Genomic DNA, 15,543 nt, shown 5'->3' with positions numbered 1-15,543 from the left:
ACAATTGAGACCAAAATTGCCGTTGCTAAGTGAGACAGTTGTTAAGTGAGCTTTGTCCCATTTTACGACCTTTTTTGCCATAGTTCTTAAGTGAATCATTGCAGTTGTTAAATTAGTAACACAGTTTTTTTAATAAGTTTTTTATTTTATTGACAACATTAAAATACAGACTCCAAAAAGGGGGGGGGGATACAAGAACAAAGCAAAACTAAACAAGACATAGAAAAAAAATGTGTAGAAAAAGACAAACATACCCACAGATTGTCCCCCCTAGTTGAACACTGATATATTTCAAGAATAATAGCTTCCCCCTCCTTGCAAAATAGGCCCACAGTTTATAAACTTCTACAACTGTTCACCCAACCAATTTGACTTGGCATCTATCTAGTATATAAAAAAGATATTTAATAGGTAAAGTCAAAAGCAAAGTTAAAATTCAAATCTCTCTGTTAACAATCCATTATTGCAGGGGTGTCAAACTGCTGGCCCACGGGCCAGACGCGTCATCCGGAAGCCATGCCCACCTCATTGCTGGCAATGGCAAAACCGTCCCAATACGTTGTGTGACGACGTCGCGAGTTTGACATGTCTGCATTATTGTATTTCACATGCAGAAAGACCAAATTGCCTTCTGATCTACCATAAACCACCACAGTCATTATCTATGGTCTGTCCTATCAGAAGTTAAAAAAAAAAATAAGAGCTTTTAAAAATTAATGGAGTGCAAAATCCTTGTATTGAAAAATCTGTGTAAATGTAAATCAAATCAGATCGTTTTCATTACTAAGGAAATTGCTATCGACTTCCATACAGGGACAGTGAAAGTGATTCGCAACTCCAAAATAAAGTAATAAAAAGATGCAAAAAATTCACATTAAAATCCCCAAGGGGTTAAATTAAGTCAGCATTCAACCGGTTAATTAATAGTTAAAGATAAAAATAAAAAGTAAAAATAAAAATGTGCAGCTAAAACCAAGGCATGCTTAAGATAAATAGCTGAAAAGAAAAGAGAGAGATCCGTCTCTTCAGCTTCTCCTGCCCAGAATTGCAACTGTCGTGATTCTTCCCAGGTAGGTACACGGTTGTCCGAGGGTCATCTTAGATCATTCCTAGTTGCTCTGTTCAAATTTGGGGAGCGCACCACCAAACAACCAGCTTTGGTGGCAAAATCAGCTGTTTGTCTGCAGGAAAAAAGATGACCGCTGCTTAGCATGCCGTTATTGGAGGACAAGTAACACAGTTGTTAAGTGAATCTGGCTTCCCCATTGATTTTGCTTGTCAGAAGGCCGCAAAAGGTGATCACGTGATTCCCAGGCCACTGCAACTACCATAAATATGAACCAATTGCCAAGTCTCATGCGACCATGGAGATAGTGCAATGGTTGTCAGTGTGAAAAATGGTTATAAGTCACTTTTTTCAGTGCCGCTGCACCTTCAAAAGATCACTAAACAAATGGTTGTAAGTCGAGAACTACCTGTAGTTTTGAGAATTAATCCCCCATATATTTTTAAACAATTAGGAAAATTTAATATTTATTCTTTTTTAAAGAATCTGCATAAATCTATATATTAATGTACAATATGCTCCTTAGAACGCCACGATGCATTGTATGTCGTTGGGGCACTGGACGAAACTCTGGAATTACGTGGATTGCGTTATCATCCAATTGATATAGAAACTTCCATTTCTCGAATGCACAGGAGCATTGCAGAATGGTACAGTTTTATGCAATATATTCCTTTTGGGGAAATACTACATTGTTTAGCAAGGTTGTAGCAATAGGAAAACAAAGTTACTGATTGTAGTTGTAAATTCAGAGCAATCTGGATCCTGAGCACTCACATATGTGTTTTGGAAAAAAAATATTAAATTGAACATATGGTATTTATAGAGTTTTGGATAATAGCCCCAGCTTTCATTTCATTACTGATATGAGAACAGTAACAAACTATTCAGTGCTATTTTATAGATTATATAACTATAACTTAAAATTTTGCATTATACTTTATCATATTCCTATTTGTAATTCAGTTTACTTATTAAACAACTATTTATTGTAAACTAATGCATGAAGTGATTTATATATTTTAAAGTGAGTATATTACTGTACTAGACCTGTTCCAAGTGGTCATTTCAGAATGCATAAAACATTAATTTAAAGAGAGTTTTTTTTGACAGGGGGTCTTTCAGTTTAAAATTGAAGTATTTAAACATATTAGCATGGTCTTACAAAATAAAAATCTCAGACTCATTTCTATAAATATGTGTAATAAACTCTGGATTTCTTACTTTTCTTTCAGTGCTGTATTCACATGGACCAATTTACTTGTAGTGGTTGTGGAGTTGTGTGGCTGTGAGCAGGAAGCTCTTGATTTAGTCCCTCTGGTTACCAATGTGGTCCTGGAAGAACATTATCTGATTGTAGGAGTTGTGGTGGTGGTTGATCCTGGGGTGATACCCATCAATTCCAGAGGAGAGAAGCAGCGGATGCATCTTCGTGATAGTTTCTTGGCTGACCAACTGGATCCCATATATGTAGCATACAACATGTAATTTTGGAAATGTGGGTCTGAGACTATCCTACAAACTGAGCAAGGACCAGGAATGATTGTGGAAACAAAAGAAGCTGACAGAAAAATTAGTGATGATAGTTGTGAAGCTGGACAATGCTGTTTTGATTCCTTTTCTCTCCATCTTATTGGACTGACAGGAAGCTGGACTGATCAAAAGACAAAAGATGGCAACCAGGGAACTAAGATGATAGCTTTACAGGCAATGAAAAATAGGCCCTCATGAAAAACAAACACCAATTATTAGGGCCTTTATTGTAGTGTTAACATTTTCAATTGTTGTATATATTTGTACTTTTTCTAACACTGATTTAGAATTCTATGAGGGATGATTTATTTAGTTAAAATACAAATCTGTAAGAATCTGGTTATGTAAGTCCTATGTATACCCTCTGTAAACAGTGTACTTTAAAACTGTTAGCTTAATTCTGTAGTACTGTGTTGATAGGGATCATGTTTACTTAAAATTGTGCCATAACCACACTCAATATTCAACAGAAGAATCATTCATATAGCTTATCTCATGAATTTAAAAAGAATTTGCCTCTATTTTAAATATGTAAATATTAGTATGCATAATTCATTTATTTAGAAACTGATTCAAATACTTAAGAATTTAACAAAGTCCTTAAATAAATTATGGTTAGGCGATTAATGTGAGGAATGCAATTAGACTATTAGGTTTCTCTTATTTTGTTGCTGGTCAGGTATGACATAGCATGTAGAAACTTAATGTTTTCAATGCACATGTTTATAAAGAGGCTGACATTCATCAGCGTTACAAGCATTTTAAAAAGTAAGAAGCAATTCTGTGACTTTGGAATGTTGAATAGAATTTGTAAAGCTTACTAAAATGGTTTTTATAAGCAAACACTTGTTAACCAGAATCACTCAATTCCTGATTTTAGACATATTTTGTTCCTCAACTGTGCAAAGTAACAATTCATTTAAAAGAATTACTTTGATGTGCTACTTTCTGGGTGGGATTCATTATTGTACTGCAAATCATGGTCTTTTGCAGAATGTCTTTGAATCAGCAAGATTGGCAAGTTGTGATTTTCCCATTCAAAATAGCTGATCAGTTTCAGCCTTCAAAGAATTGATAACAATAGATGCCTTAAAATGTGCTGGAATAGCCATTGTTTGAAAATGGTCTGCAACCCCATCTCCAATAAGCTGGTAGGAAAAACAATATTTCTATTTAGACCAATTTTTTTTTCTGATTACACTTTAGAATCTTCTCCTTGTTTCTCCTTAAGAAGTTTGTTGAAATAACACAGAAAGCAGATACTAGAAATGGTGACAAACTTCCTTGGGCCATTTGTGGCCTATTGTGTAAATACTTAGAATATTTTAATAATGTCTGTTTACCTTCCCTGTAACAAAGTTAGCATTTTTAGACATTTTTAAAAGAGATATAAATATAAACCTGAATTAAATCCTCATCTACAGCAGCTATATTAAGTGTAGCTCTGGCAACTTATTCCTTAAGATAAATTCCAAATGTATACTTGAAAACCTTTCTGTACAAACTTTCAAAAGCTTGTTTTTTTTAATGGCTTGACGTATAGATATTTAGACAGAAAACTTTTAAATATATTAACAAAATATTCACAATTAGCTTCTTATACATAACGTTGTTCAATATACCTTGAATCGAAGAATTACGGCAAAAATAGTACAGGGTGGAGGGAGGTTCATTACGTCAAATCGTTGAAATAATAACTACTGGTTTTTAATGGAGACGGTTTGAATATTTTGTGTTATCAGTATTTCCACAGTGTGGTGCTGCTATGTAAATTAAAATGCACTCCATGCTGAAGTTGTTTTAACTTGTAGTTTGCAATAGTTTGGAAAACAAACACACATAAAACAGTTGCTGGCACTCCACATGGGAACAGAAGGCCTTCAGCATATAAATGTTCTGTGTATTCCAGCCTTTATTTATTCTCTCCAATGTGGCTCTTAAGAGGTCTCAATTTTTATAATAAAAACACTTTTAACATCCTACTGAATGAAACCGGAGCCTAGTTCTCTATCCATGGTTGTAGTAGTCTTTTCTACACTTATGTTTAGATTCCTATTACATTTAATATAGTAGACTTACAATGTGCAGTATAGAAAATCATTTGAAAATAGTATTTCAGATCTTCTAATTTGAAATACTTCAAGTTTTGTTTTCAACATTAACTTCAAATATATCATTTTTCTCTTTGAGCTAATTGTTAAGTATTTTATTTCTTCCCTGTTAATGTGAGATTTTAATATACTTTCTCCAAAGATTTATAATTAATACACCAAGGATTTCAATGTTACTCTTTAACCCTGAGACCTCTTCAGTGCCATACATATCTGCCTTTCAATAATTTATACAAATGGCTGAGATTCCAAAGGAATGATTGTAGAATCAGTGCTCTCTTTATGGGGGTTCTGACACTGATTTGCTCAGTGTGGCTTTGGGTATGCTATTCTGTGTTCACCATCAGACATTACAGATTCCACATGAAACACAGTAAGGATGTAGTTCTCTGTAGGTTCTGGAGTTAGCTTGTCCTTTTTTGTCCCCATTCCACATAATCATTGTATGGTAATACTTTTTCATATATCCAAAGAGGTTAGAGCCAGCATTTTCAGCCTTGGCTTTTTGGATTTTCTTATTAGCTCAGGTAATACTTAATTTAAATATAATGGCTTGGATCAAAGTATTCCTTCTACAAATGGAAGGACTGCTGTTTTCATAAGCCCAAGATTAAATTCCAACAGTGGAAGTGGGGGAGATCTATGAATACCCTGCAATTCTCATAACATGTTTCTTTCACACTTTGCTTTTAAGAGGTTTATGGGGTGTTGGTAGTAATAGAATTGCCTTCCTAAATTCTTCTAGCAGGACTATCCCATGAATGCAGTTTTACTAACAAAAACCTCTGAATTCACATTTTTCAATTACTAAAATATATTGATATGAAGCAATTAGAACACTTATTCCTGAGAATGAACTTACTACCCTGAACACAAACTACAAAACCATATTTCACATTTTTTTCAAAAATAGGCCTTTTTAGTTAAATATGTTTGCCTTTCAATTTTTTATTGTGCAGTTTAACAATGATGGGCCAAGCTTAACTGTGATGGAGATATGATTGTAAAAACAATAGATCATTGTCTTTAATCATTTTTTGCTTTTGTTGATGTCAATACGTTTACCATTGTCAGATTCAAATCACAACTCTGTAATTATGTAAAAAGTCTTTTTTATTTATTTGAAATTAGGTTTTAGATATACTTTTTAAAAGATTTTAACATCTGGCTGGACAGTGTTCCATTAATGCATTGATTGTGTCTTTCTTGTCTTGTGTTAATAAATAATGATGCCTGTCTGTTTTTATTATATCATTAACATTTTATCCCATGTTTTCTTCAAAGCCTGTTGGATATTATTTTGTTCCTTAGATTTACATCCCACTTTAACTCCAGTTGGCAAAGTCTGCACATATAATACTCCCTTGTCCAATTAATTCTGCACACCCCTATAAAGTAAATTGAATGGTGAGATAGTTGGCCAAATAATCTAGTGAGTTTCTGTGATTGAATGTTATTTGCATCTCACTGATCTTAGTCTAATTCCAATTATTACAGGACTTATTTGAAGCATTAAGCTGATTTTTGGCAAAGTCTCTGAAGTGAATTATTATAATGAAATTATTTTAAAAAAATAAAGAGCAACAGAGCAATCCCCCAAAGTTTTTTTTTTTAAAAAAAACCCATTAAATAATAAATGCTAACTCAAAAAGGAGGTATACTTTGCATTAAACTTAAAAGTATTCCTAAATAGCCCCTGGAGAAAAAAATATGTCCTAAAAATGTCCTAAAGGTTTGCATTCTGAGTTTTTTACTTACTGAGAACAAAGATACTGTCATTTGTGTTCACTATTAGTTATTCTACACTCCTGCAGAGCAAATCCTCTGGCATGCATTAAGAGCTCTGCAGAAAAGCAGAAATTTCTATCACTGGGGCTGAAGCTCAGTCAATCTCAGGAAAGTAATCAAGAATTTGTGATCACCTAGTGGCCTACTGGATTTTTGCAGCCCATATCCCAACTAAAGCACTCATGTCTACAAAGTGCAGTTAGATTTCTATCACTGCTGGCAATAAATAAACAAGAATACTACCCTAGAATGAACTACAGTACTGAAACTGTACTTTGGGAGCAATGTGCTTCAGAGATATCCTATTGTAAAGCAATGTGGTGTTCTTGAAACATCAGGTGAGGAGGATATAGCACATGCAAGAGATTGATTTTTAATTGCACCATATGTTGTACCATGTTAAGGAAACATTGATTGAGGCGATCAGTCTTTTATCTCTAGTAAGGGAAAGCAGGTATTTTGTTTAAAATTCTATGGTTCATAGGCATGCTGCAAAAACAATGGTACCAGCCTCTAATACAGGGATCTTCAAACTTGGCCCTTTTTATGACTTGTGGACTTCAACTCCCAGAATTCCTCAGCCAGGCACGCTAGCTGAGGAATTCTGGGAGTTAAAGTCCACAAGTCAAAAAGGCCAAGTTTGAAGACCCCTGCTCTAATATATTTACAAGAATGCAGCTAAAACCCATATAAAAATAGGTATAAAAATAGTGACTGCTGAGAAGAAATGCCAAGATAACTTTGGTTAATAAAAGAAAGTGATGAGCAATCTCACCACTTCGTTATTCGATTGTTCAGTCAATTCCAATTCTTCATGACCCAATCCCAATGGATGTCATTTCATCACGTTGAGGAACTATTTCTAGTGTCCTGTAAGCCGGGCTTTTTTTTTTTTTTTACTAGCCACAGCCAACACAGAGGTTAATTGGTGAATAGGCAATCATTTTGTGAGGGTGCACAAATTCTCAACATTTCAAATGTATGTCCAACCCAAAAGCCGCCTCCCTTCAGTAATTTCTTGTGAAAACAAAATCTCTGAATTCAAGATGAAAAGAACGGATTTTTTAGGTCCAAACCTTTCTTTCACTCCCTCCCATTGCCCAGAAAAGGAAGATGTGCACTATCAGCTCTCAACTTTAAATTCCCAGCCCGAACGTAAAGCCTGGAGTAGAATTGATCAAGCTGTTTTAAACGCACACCTGTGTTTGAATTGTTTTATTGTTCGCTTGGCCGCTGCGTCTGTAAATATTTCACCTAATACTCTTCTTGTGAGACACAGGCCAAGATTGCAATACTAAAGTTGCTTATTTGAAGTCACTTCTGAATACCCTCAAGTAGCATGATACGATCCTATGTATGTAGACTTAGTGGTACTTTGCTCGCAACAAAATGGCACGGAAGGGTACAAAACCAGACTCCAAAGGCCTCAAGCATACCCATCGCTTTGCCGCTCTAGCGCCCACAGACGCGCAACTCTCTGATTCCAAGCTGTGGTTAGTCTAGACCATGGGAAAAGAGAAACTCTATTGTTATCAGGCGGTAGCCAACTCTAGCACTGGCCTCCGGCGCACTCTATAGTCACAACCCGCCCTCCAAGAGCAACCGCAGAGTAGCGTCCCCCTGGCGGGGATTAGTTTGGTAATGCTGACAAGTACCGGTGGGTCTGGTTTCTTGAGGTGTTAGGGCAATTCCCTCTGGGCAACGCGAAATCGAGGTGAAGCCCGGAAAGCCTCTGAGGTAAAAGCGGGCGCGACGGCCAAGCGACTCAATTTAGAGCGCGAAGTAGATCGGACGCGACTGGAACCAGCGAGCGCGAGCGAGAAGAGGAAGGAAGGGAGAGCCAGGAGAGGGGGGGGGCGGGGAGAGAAGCGGCTGAGCAAAGTCCGGGGAGAGGAGGCGTTGGGCGACCCCTTCCAGGGCACGCGCGCTTAAAAAGGCGCGAGACGCGGGGGGTGAGAGGAAAGTTTTGGAAGCGGTTGGAATTTGGCGGGAGGGAAGCCAGCGATGCCCCGCGTCGGTGTCCCCAGCTGTTGCACAAGCACTAGGGCTCGCCCGCTGACATCCTTACCTTCCTGCCGTGGCTTATCAGTCCAAAAGATTATGGTGCCCACAAAACAGGGCAAGGCTTGCCTGAGCTCTCGCTACTCGCTGGGGCTCCGTCTGCAGTCAGTTTACACCGCTTACTCTCCTCCGGTCGTTGGCTTCGCAGGCAGAGCCGACTTTAACATGTGCCGACGCCAGGGGAGAGGAGTACTTTTTAGAGCCAGCAAATGTCACAGAAGTCGTCAGCGGGCTTCCCAGATACTCCGCCGCACTGGTGGTTGGTGCCAGTGCAAACACTGGGCTTAGGTAGAATTTTATTCCCCAGTTTCAGCAGATGGTCAAGTGCCAGAATCAATAATGTTTATACTGTACCTTAAAAACTTCTGAGAAGAGAATCGTGTTAGTCTATGGTAGCTCGAAACCCGGAGTCTTGTAGGGCCGTTTTCTACTAAAAGGCATTTATTTGCTTTAGTGAACTACAACTCACTTCAGATGCACAGACTAATATATGATTTAAATTAGACTTGGGAGTGAAGAGGAGGGAGAGAGATGACATATAGGACAGATTACACATGCTCTATCAGTAATTATACTGAGTTACATTATATTTGGGACCTTTGAGATGGCCTGAAACCTTTTAATGTAGGTGAGCTCAGCTGTCTCTCATTCAGTTGTACTGGGGACTTTTATTTGTTTCCTCCAAATCTGTAATGATTAAAATCACACGTTGAAATGCTGGTATTACTTTGAGTCTAATGTGAAATCTATGTCTGTTAATTATTTTGTGCAAATTGTCCTATGTAGCATTCAGAAGGGCATTGCTGGCAGATGGAGGAAGAGTGTGCGAAGGCACTGCTAACCTTGTGTGTGAAGGTTATTGAAACTTGTGATGATGCTGTTACTATAAACGAGGGGCAAGTAGGCAACTGCAGAGTGCAGGGTCTGGTTATCTCATCAGTATTATTTCCCTGTTTCTGATTACTTGTGAAAATCAGCTTCAGGATGGATGGTTGTCTGCATGCAATACAGTCCTGCCATCCAGTACCTGAGAAAGTGCAATGCCATTGTCCAGTATGGGTAGTATGTTTGAATGAATTGAGGTATAGGTGACAAGCAATGATGTTCTGTTCTTGTAAGTAGTCTACCTTATAACTGGTCTTCCCTGGAATTGATCTGGCTCTGTTAATTTTGTTGTTACACTTTCCTTGTTTTAAAAAAAAGTTTGCTACACATTTCATGGGGAAGAGAGAAGACTTGCTTAATCATTTCCCCCAGAAGTTCTTCCCAAGGAGATTTGCCTGATACAAACTGATACTTGTTGGTACCAGGTGGAGTCTTATTTTTTTAGATTTTTATTTAATCTTTAAATAAATTATTGTAAATTGATTTATTTAAAATCTTTTTATCATAACCATTTAATGAATCTTTCAGTGTAGCTATCAGGGTCTGTTAAAAATGCAATCAAGGTTTTTCTTGGGTTTATTTTTAGTCTCAGTTTTATTTAAGTGTGTGTGTTTTGTGAGTAGAACAGGGTTTTTTTTTATATTGAAAATAGAATTCCAAACTCATAAAATAAATAAAAAGATGAATGTGCCTAAAATGTGAATAACAAATTGTGTTTTTCAATATATGCAAATGGTTACAATTAGAACACTTAAAAAATGGTACATTTCTGTATTAGCTCCTTTTTTGCATTTTGAGCATAGATGTCTCCTGCAGGCCTACCTCTTTATTGAGTTGCTATCAAAAACTTTTTTTTATCAATTTTAGAACCGAGTTCTTACATTGTTTCCATTAAATGCATGCAATAATATTGGCTTAGTGATTTAAAGGGGCACTATCAAAATATTCTAAAATAAAAGGAGTGTTTTTCCCAATAGTCTCTATTACATCTATTTACATTCTGTTAAAATAATCATACATGTTCAAAGATTAAATCACTTTTTAAACTGAAAATGAAGAAAAAGATAAAACAGGAAACCAATAGGAAAATTAAAAAGATTATTAACATAATTAGAAGCAGAATTTTGGGAAGGATGGAAAAAAAGAGAAGAGGACGTTCTGCAGAAAAATGGGTAGACTTCACTATAATGGTGATAATTCCACTACTGGAGACTAAAAGATGAAGCTGCAGAAATACCATCCTGGAGAAAGTCTATCTATGTGGTCACCAAATAACAACAACAGACTTGGTGGCATAAAATCAGTCAATCAATCAATCAGTTCTTATGCAACAAATTAGTACTTATGCAATTCTTATGCAACAAATTAGTACTTAGGCACAATTATTCAAATGCAGTAAAAATTCATACATGATATGACATCTATTATGATATGTACAGATACAAGTTAGCATAAGTTACCTTGTGGTAAGATGGGCGGCCAATAAATTTTATAAATAAATTAATAAATTATTTTTAAAGAAGTATCTTTAAGCTGCTACAATTACTCAAGAACTCTAATTCATTTTTACCTTTCTAGAATAGCATTTGCATTGCCAACTAATACTAGATTAACAGTATTAAAACATGTAGGTAGACTAAGGATAATAGATGTTATTATTCAAATTATTTGCTGTGTCAAAAAGTGATATAAAAGGTGGAAGCTATTTTCTGAATGCTTAGCCCTTTGGTTAATAAGAGTTATGAAACCACACAGAATGATTTTTTTTAACAGTAATGGCCGAATGGTGTAGATTTTTCCAATTCACTATAAATTTCTTTTAACATATAAAATTTTAGTTTTAATAGTTTATCATCTCACACTATTGTTCTACCAAAACACCAAAGAATAAGCAACTCTGAATGAGTGTAATAGAGATACCCCCACATACAAAATAATTATAAAAATTGGTCTTTGATAATAATATATGGTGCAAAACAAACTCTCATCCTCTTATCAATTCACTGCATGGTTTGGATCAAGCCATGCTATGTCGATCTTATTCTTGCCTATCATCTATATGTTGGGAATGAAAAATATTTTGCATAATAGGTATTTTTGTATAATTTTATTAAAGATCTTTTTAAAGATCTTTTTAAAAAATCATATTAACATAAGAAAAAGAAGAAATCAAAGAGAAAGCTAAGAGTGCAAGAAAGAAACAGTAAAAGAAAAATAGAAAAGAAAAGATACAAAGTAGTAGCTTCTGATCTTTGTAGCAATTATAAATACAATTATAAATTTACCTCTTATTCTACGGTTACAACATAATCTTTCTATAATCTATTTTGTCTAATCAAAACCATGAATCATAAGTTCATTTTTTTCTTTCATGCAAAAAGGCTAAAAGAGGTTTCCAGTGAGCAATGAATGTATATATTATCTTTTCTCTGATCAAATAAGTCATTTTATCATCTCAACAAGTTCCATCATCTTCACCAACTATTCCCCCATTGTAGTAAATGCCGAATCTTTCCATCTTTGTGCATACACAAACCAAAGTTCCATGACTTCATAATATTAATAATTGACTTAAAATAAATTACATTATTCCTTAGTGTTACTGGAAAGCTAGTATTTAAATATACATTTATTGCTTTGAATGACTGATATTCAGAAAGTCCCTACTAGAATAAAGCATCTGAAAATAACAGATATTAAAACAGCAAGAAACTAGGATTCTATTATTGTATTATATCTCCATTTAATTAAGTAGTGGAGATAATTATGTCAATGGGGACATAAATTATTGTCTAAATTTTAGCAGACAATAATGAAATATTTAAAGTGCAGGTAATGTAAGTAAATATTCTGTTCCTATTTTTATAGCTTGCAATAAGTATACTTTAAGGAATATAAGTATATATATCATAGAAGAGAAAAATTAGATAAAAATAAGAGTCATAGTAATGTGAATGTAATTTAATGTTATTGGAAAATAACAATTATTAGGAGTTTCTGAAAATTTGCTATCTTAGAATCAGTTTTTATTAAGAAAAGCAAGTAATTAAAGCATATTCACAATGCACTTAATGTATACTTACTCTAAAATAAATCCATTATGCTCAGCACTGTGTGCTTTTAAGATTTCACCTATAAAGTTTTTTAAGCTACAAACCTCTGTAGCTTATTCCTATTCTCTATATGCTGATTCAGGTTCTACAATCATCACGGTGTCAAACTCACTGAGTCACTGACGTGTATTTATGAGTTACAGAGTCCCAAAGTCGTGTCATCACCATTTGTAACCTTTCCAGCTAGCTTTTGACAAACAAAGTGAATGGGGGAAGCCAGATTCATTTAACAACTGCATGGTTCATCTAACAACTGCGCTGATTTGCTTAACAACGGTGTCAGAAAAGGTTATAAAATGGGGCAAAACTCATTTAACAACTGTCTTGCTTAGTAATGGAAATTTTGGGTTCAATTGTGGTCATAAGTCAAGGGCTATTTGTAGTTTGAATTTGAAGACTTTCTGAGGGATGAACACGGTACTGCAACATCTAGTAGAAAAGAATACCCATAATATAGGACAATTCCTCTATGCAGCATTTATCAATTTCAAGTCAGTTTCCAGCATAGTATCTAGAAGTACATTATGGTATAAAATAAAAAAATACCACAGTTGACAAATGTCTACCCTTGCTCCTCATTAAAGTGCATGAATATATGATTTTGAAGGTTACGTGCAGTAGTCAAGGATATGTCATAAAGGAAATACGCATAAGGAAGGGAGTTAGGGATGTGTAGTGGCTCTAGTTTTATTCAACTGCTATATAGACTCCTTAGATCTTCATTTAAATAACTCTATATTTTATATACGTCTAAATTATATCCCAAAGACATACAAATTTATTATAATTCTGTCATTAACCTCCATTGGCCTTAAAAGAGCTTTGAAATCACTCTTGTATGTATTGAGGAGCAACAAAAAATAAATAACACCAAGAATATGATTCTTATTTTTTTAAAAAATGCAGAAAACAGAGAAGCTGTAACTTAAGTAGGCAGTCCATTCATTTTTAGATATCTAGGAATAGTTTTTCAATTTTCAGAAAGCAGAAACATAGAACTGAAGAAGCTTCTTGGATGAGAAGCAAAATGTTTTCAAAGAAAAAAACCAAGGAAGTCCAATTGCCTTTTGGAAAAAACACTTTGAGGACACCCTATTGACCTAGATGATTGACAATCTCCATAGACATTCACCTGGACTACCTATCCTCAATACACAGAGATCTGCATCAGCTTTACAAACTTATTGTTTACCCTGCTGCAATTACATTGTTAGCAGCTAAAGCTCAAGCACCATTGCTATATGGAACTTATTTAGGACCATATGACAGTATGATGGCCTTAGAAAAGATTCAAACAAAATTTCTAAATAGTATCTTCCAGGTTACCTGCTGGTTCCAAATGCAGTATTTTGACAGGAAGTAGGAGCCAGTAGATTCTATGTATAAATATCTTTACTTAATAGTTAAAACTATGCAACAGTCCCAGTGAACTGACCCATCTAATATTGGCAAACAACTACAAATCTTCCTGGGAAATAGTGATCCAAAAGAAATTGGGCTCTTAACCTTAGAGTCAGATCATGCTATATTAGTACTAAGACAAAGGATCTTAAAATAGTAGGTCAAACTGAAATTGCTGCTTTGTTTCCTAATAATATAAGCTTATAACCACATTTTAGTTCCTAAACCAGCTTTTTACTTATATCACAATTCCCAAAGTCAGGAGAGCCTTACCTTTAGCTCAATTTAATGTTCTCTGCACAACTGTCCTGGAAGGGAAATATAGGAAAACCCCCACACAAAAGCTGGTAGTGCCCCTGTGACATGGGTACCATAGCTCATGTTCTTCTACAGTATACTGCCAGTTCTGTGAGAACATTCACCACCAGCTGATTACCCCTTTTTTTATCTAAATGTCCGGGGCACTTTGATAATTTTTATCACGTCTGTACCAAACTAAATTTCATGTACAGTACAGTACAGTACAGTACAGACTAATTTTAATGTCAGGTGTGGTTTGTTTGTTTTTTAGTTTGATGGAAAAATGGAATATGCAAGGGAGGGGGGTTCCTTTTCTTACTAATTAAGGAAATAAATTTGATTCAGTTCAAAACTTTGGCTCTTCTCAAATTATTTACAATGAAAGACCTATATGAATATAAATAAAAATCATAATACATTTTTATAACTGCCATTTTATTTTTAGATGGCTAAATCCAAAGTTGAATCCTAATACAAATGTTGTGGCACTATTTTTCCTATTCTTTTTTCTTGGCTCCTCTATCATGCCTTTCCTTGAATGAAAATATTTATTGAAAAGACAGAATGTAAGACATAACATGATAATTACATTACTGAGCGTAGAATGTAATATGTTGGCTGGAGTCTGTTCTAATCTATGGTTCATCCTTTTATTGATAGTAAAGGGATACAAGGAATTAACAATGAGATCATATGTTGTCATAGCTTCAACCTTCTAAAATATAAATCCAGCAATCTTTGTAGTATTCTATAATGATGCTAGTTTTTCATGTCACTTAAACTGTATATCTCATTCTATAGAAGACTGATTTGGGTGATATCATTTCAAACTGTAAACTATACTAGTTTTTCAAAACCTTGTTTTACAAATATTGGCGGCAGCAGTAATTTAAAATTTGAATTTGCTGTTTACAATAAGGGCACATATATTGTTTTCAAATTGTTTAGGAAACCCATCACATGTTTTTCCTGTGAAGGTATCTCCTTCCAGTACCATTCTATTACATTAATATGTTCTCTGGAATAAATTCATTATAAGTTCTTATTGAATATTGGCCAGGCATGTTGTATCTCATTGTTAAATAGAGAATGGACTCTATAATATCATCAGTATTCTTTAGTTGCTGCACATTGAAATTGGAAATGATGGATCAGCTAATTTTCAGGAAAGCAAGTCCACCTTGACTGAATCTCTTGTTTAGGATCACCAGACTGGAAAACTACAGAATTAGAAAAGTACAAGTGGTGCTGGCAGCAAAATATTGTAATACAATGTGATCCTGCT

The 15,543-nt window shown here is 35.0% G+C and overlaps 2 protein-coding genes across 2 annotated transcripts in view; both read left to right on the top strand.

Annotated features, from left to right (window-relative positions):
* DIP2B (disco interacting protein 2 homolog B) overlaps window positions 1-5,963 on the top strand; it is a 50,921-nt gene extending 44,958 nt beyond the window's left edge. The window contains exons 32-33 of the mRNA XM_015831848.1: window positions 1,593-1,716; window positions 2,302-5,963. Coding sequence (XP_015687334.1) covers window positions 1,593-1,716; window positions 2,302-2,554 — 377 coding nt within the window. The 3' untranslated portion in view covers window positions 2,555-5,963. The remainder of the gene's footprint in view (window positions 1-1,592; window positions 1,717-2,301) is intronic.
* Window positions 5,964-8,001: 2,038 nt separating this feature from the next.
* ATF1 (activating transcription factor 1) overlaps window positions 8,002-15,543 on the top strand; it is a 24,295-nt gene continuing 16,753 nt past the window's right edge. Inside the window, exon 1 of the mRNA XM_015831849.1 lies at window positions 8,002-8,235. The gene's annotated coding sequence lies outside the window, so the exon portion shown is untranslated. The remainder of the gene's footprint in view (window positions 8,236-15,543) is intronic.

Source organism: Protobothrops mucrosquamatus, unplaced genomic scaffold (assembly GCF_001527695.2).
Source record: "Protobothrops mucrosquamatus isolate PMUCROS unplaced genomic scaffold, P.Mucros_1.0 scaffold_282, whole genome shotgun sequence".
Classification (NCBI taxonomy): Eukaryota; Metazoa; Chordata; class Lepidosauria; order Squamata; family Viperidae; genus Protobothrops; species Protobothrops mucrosquamatus.
The sequence above is the reverse complement of the archived record's forward strand: the minus strand, read 5'-3'. Positions and strand labels throughout refer to the sequence as shown.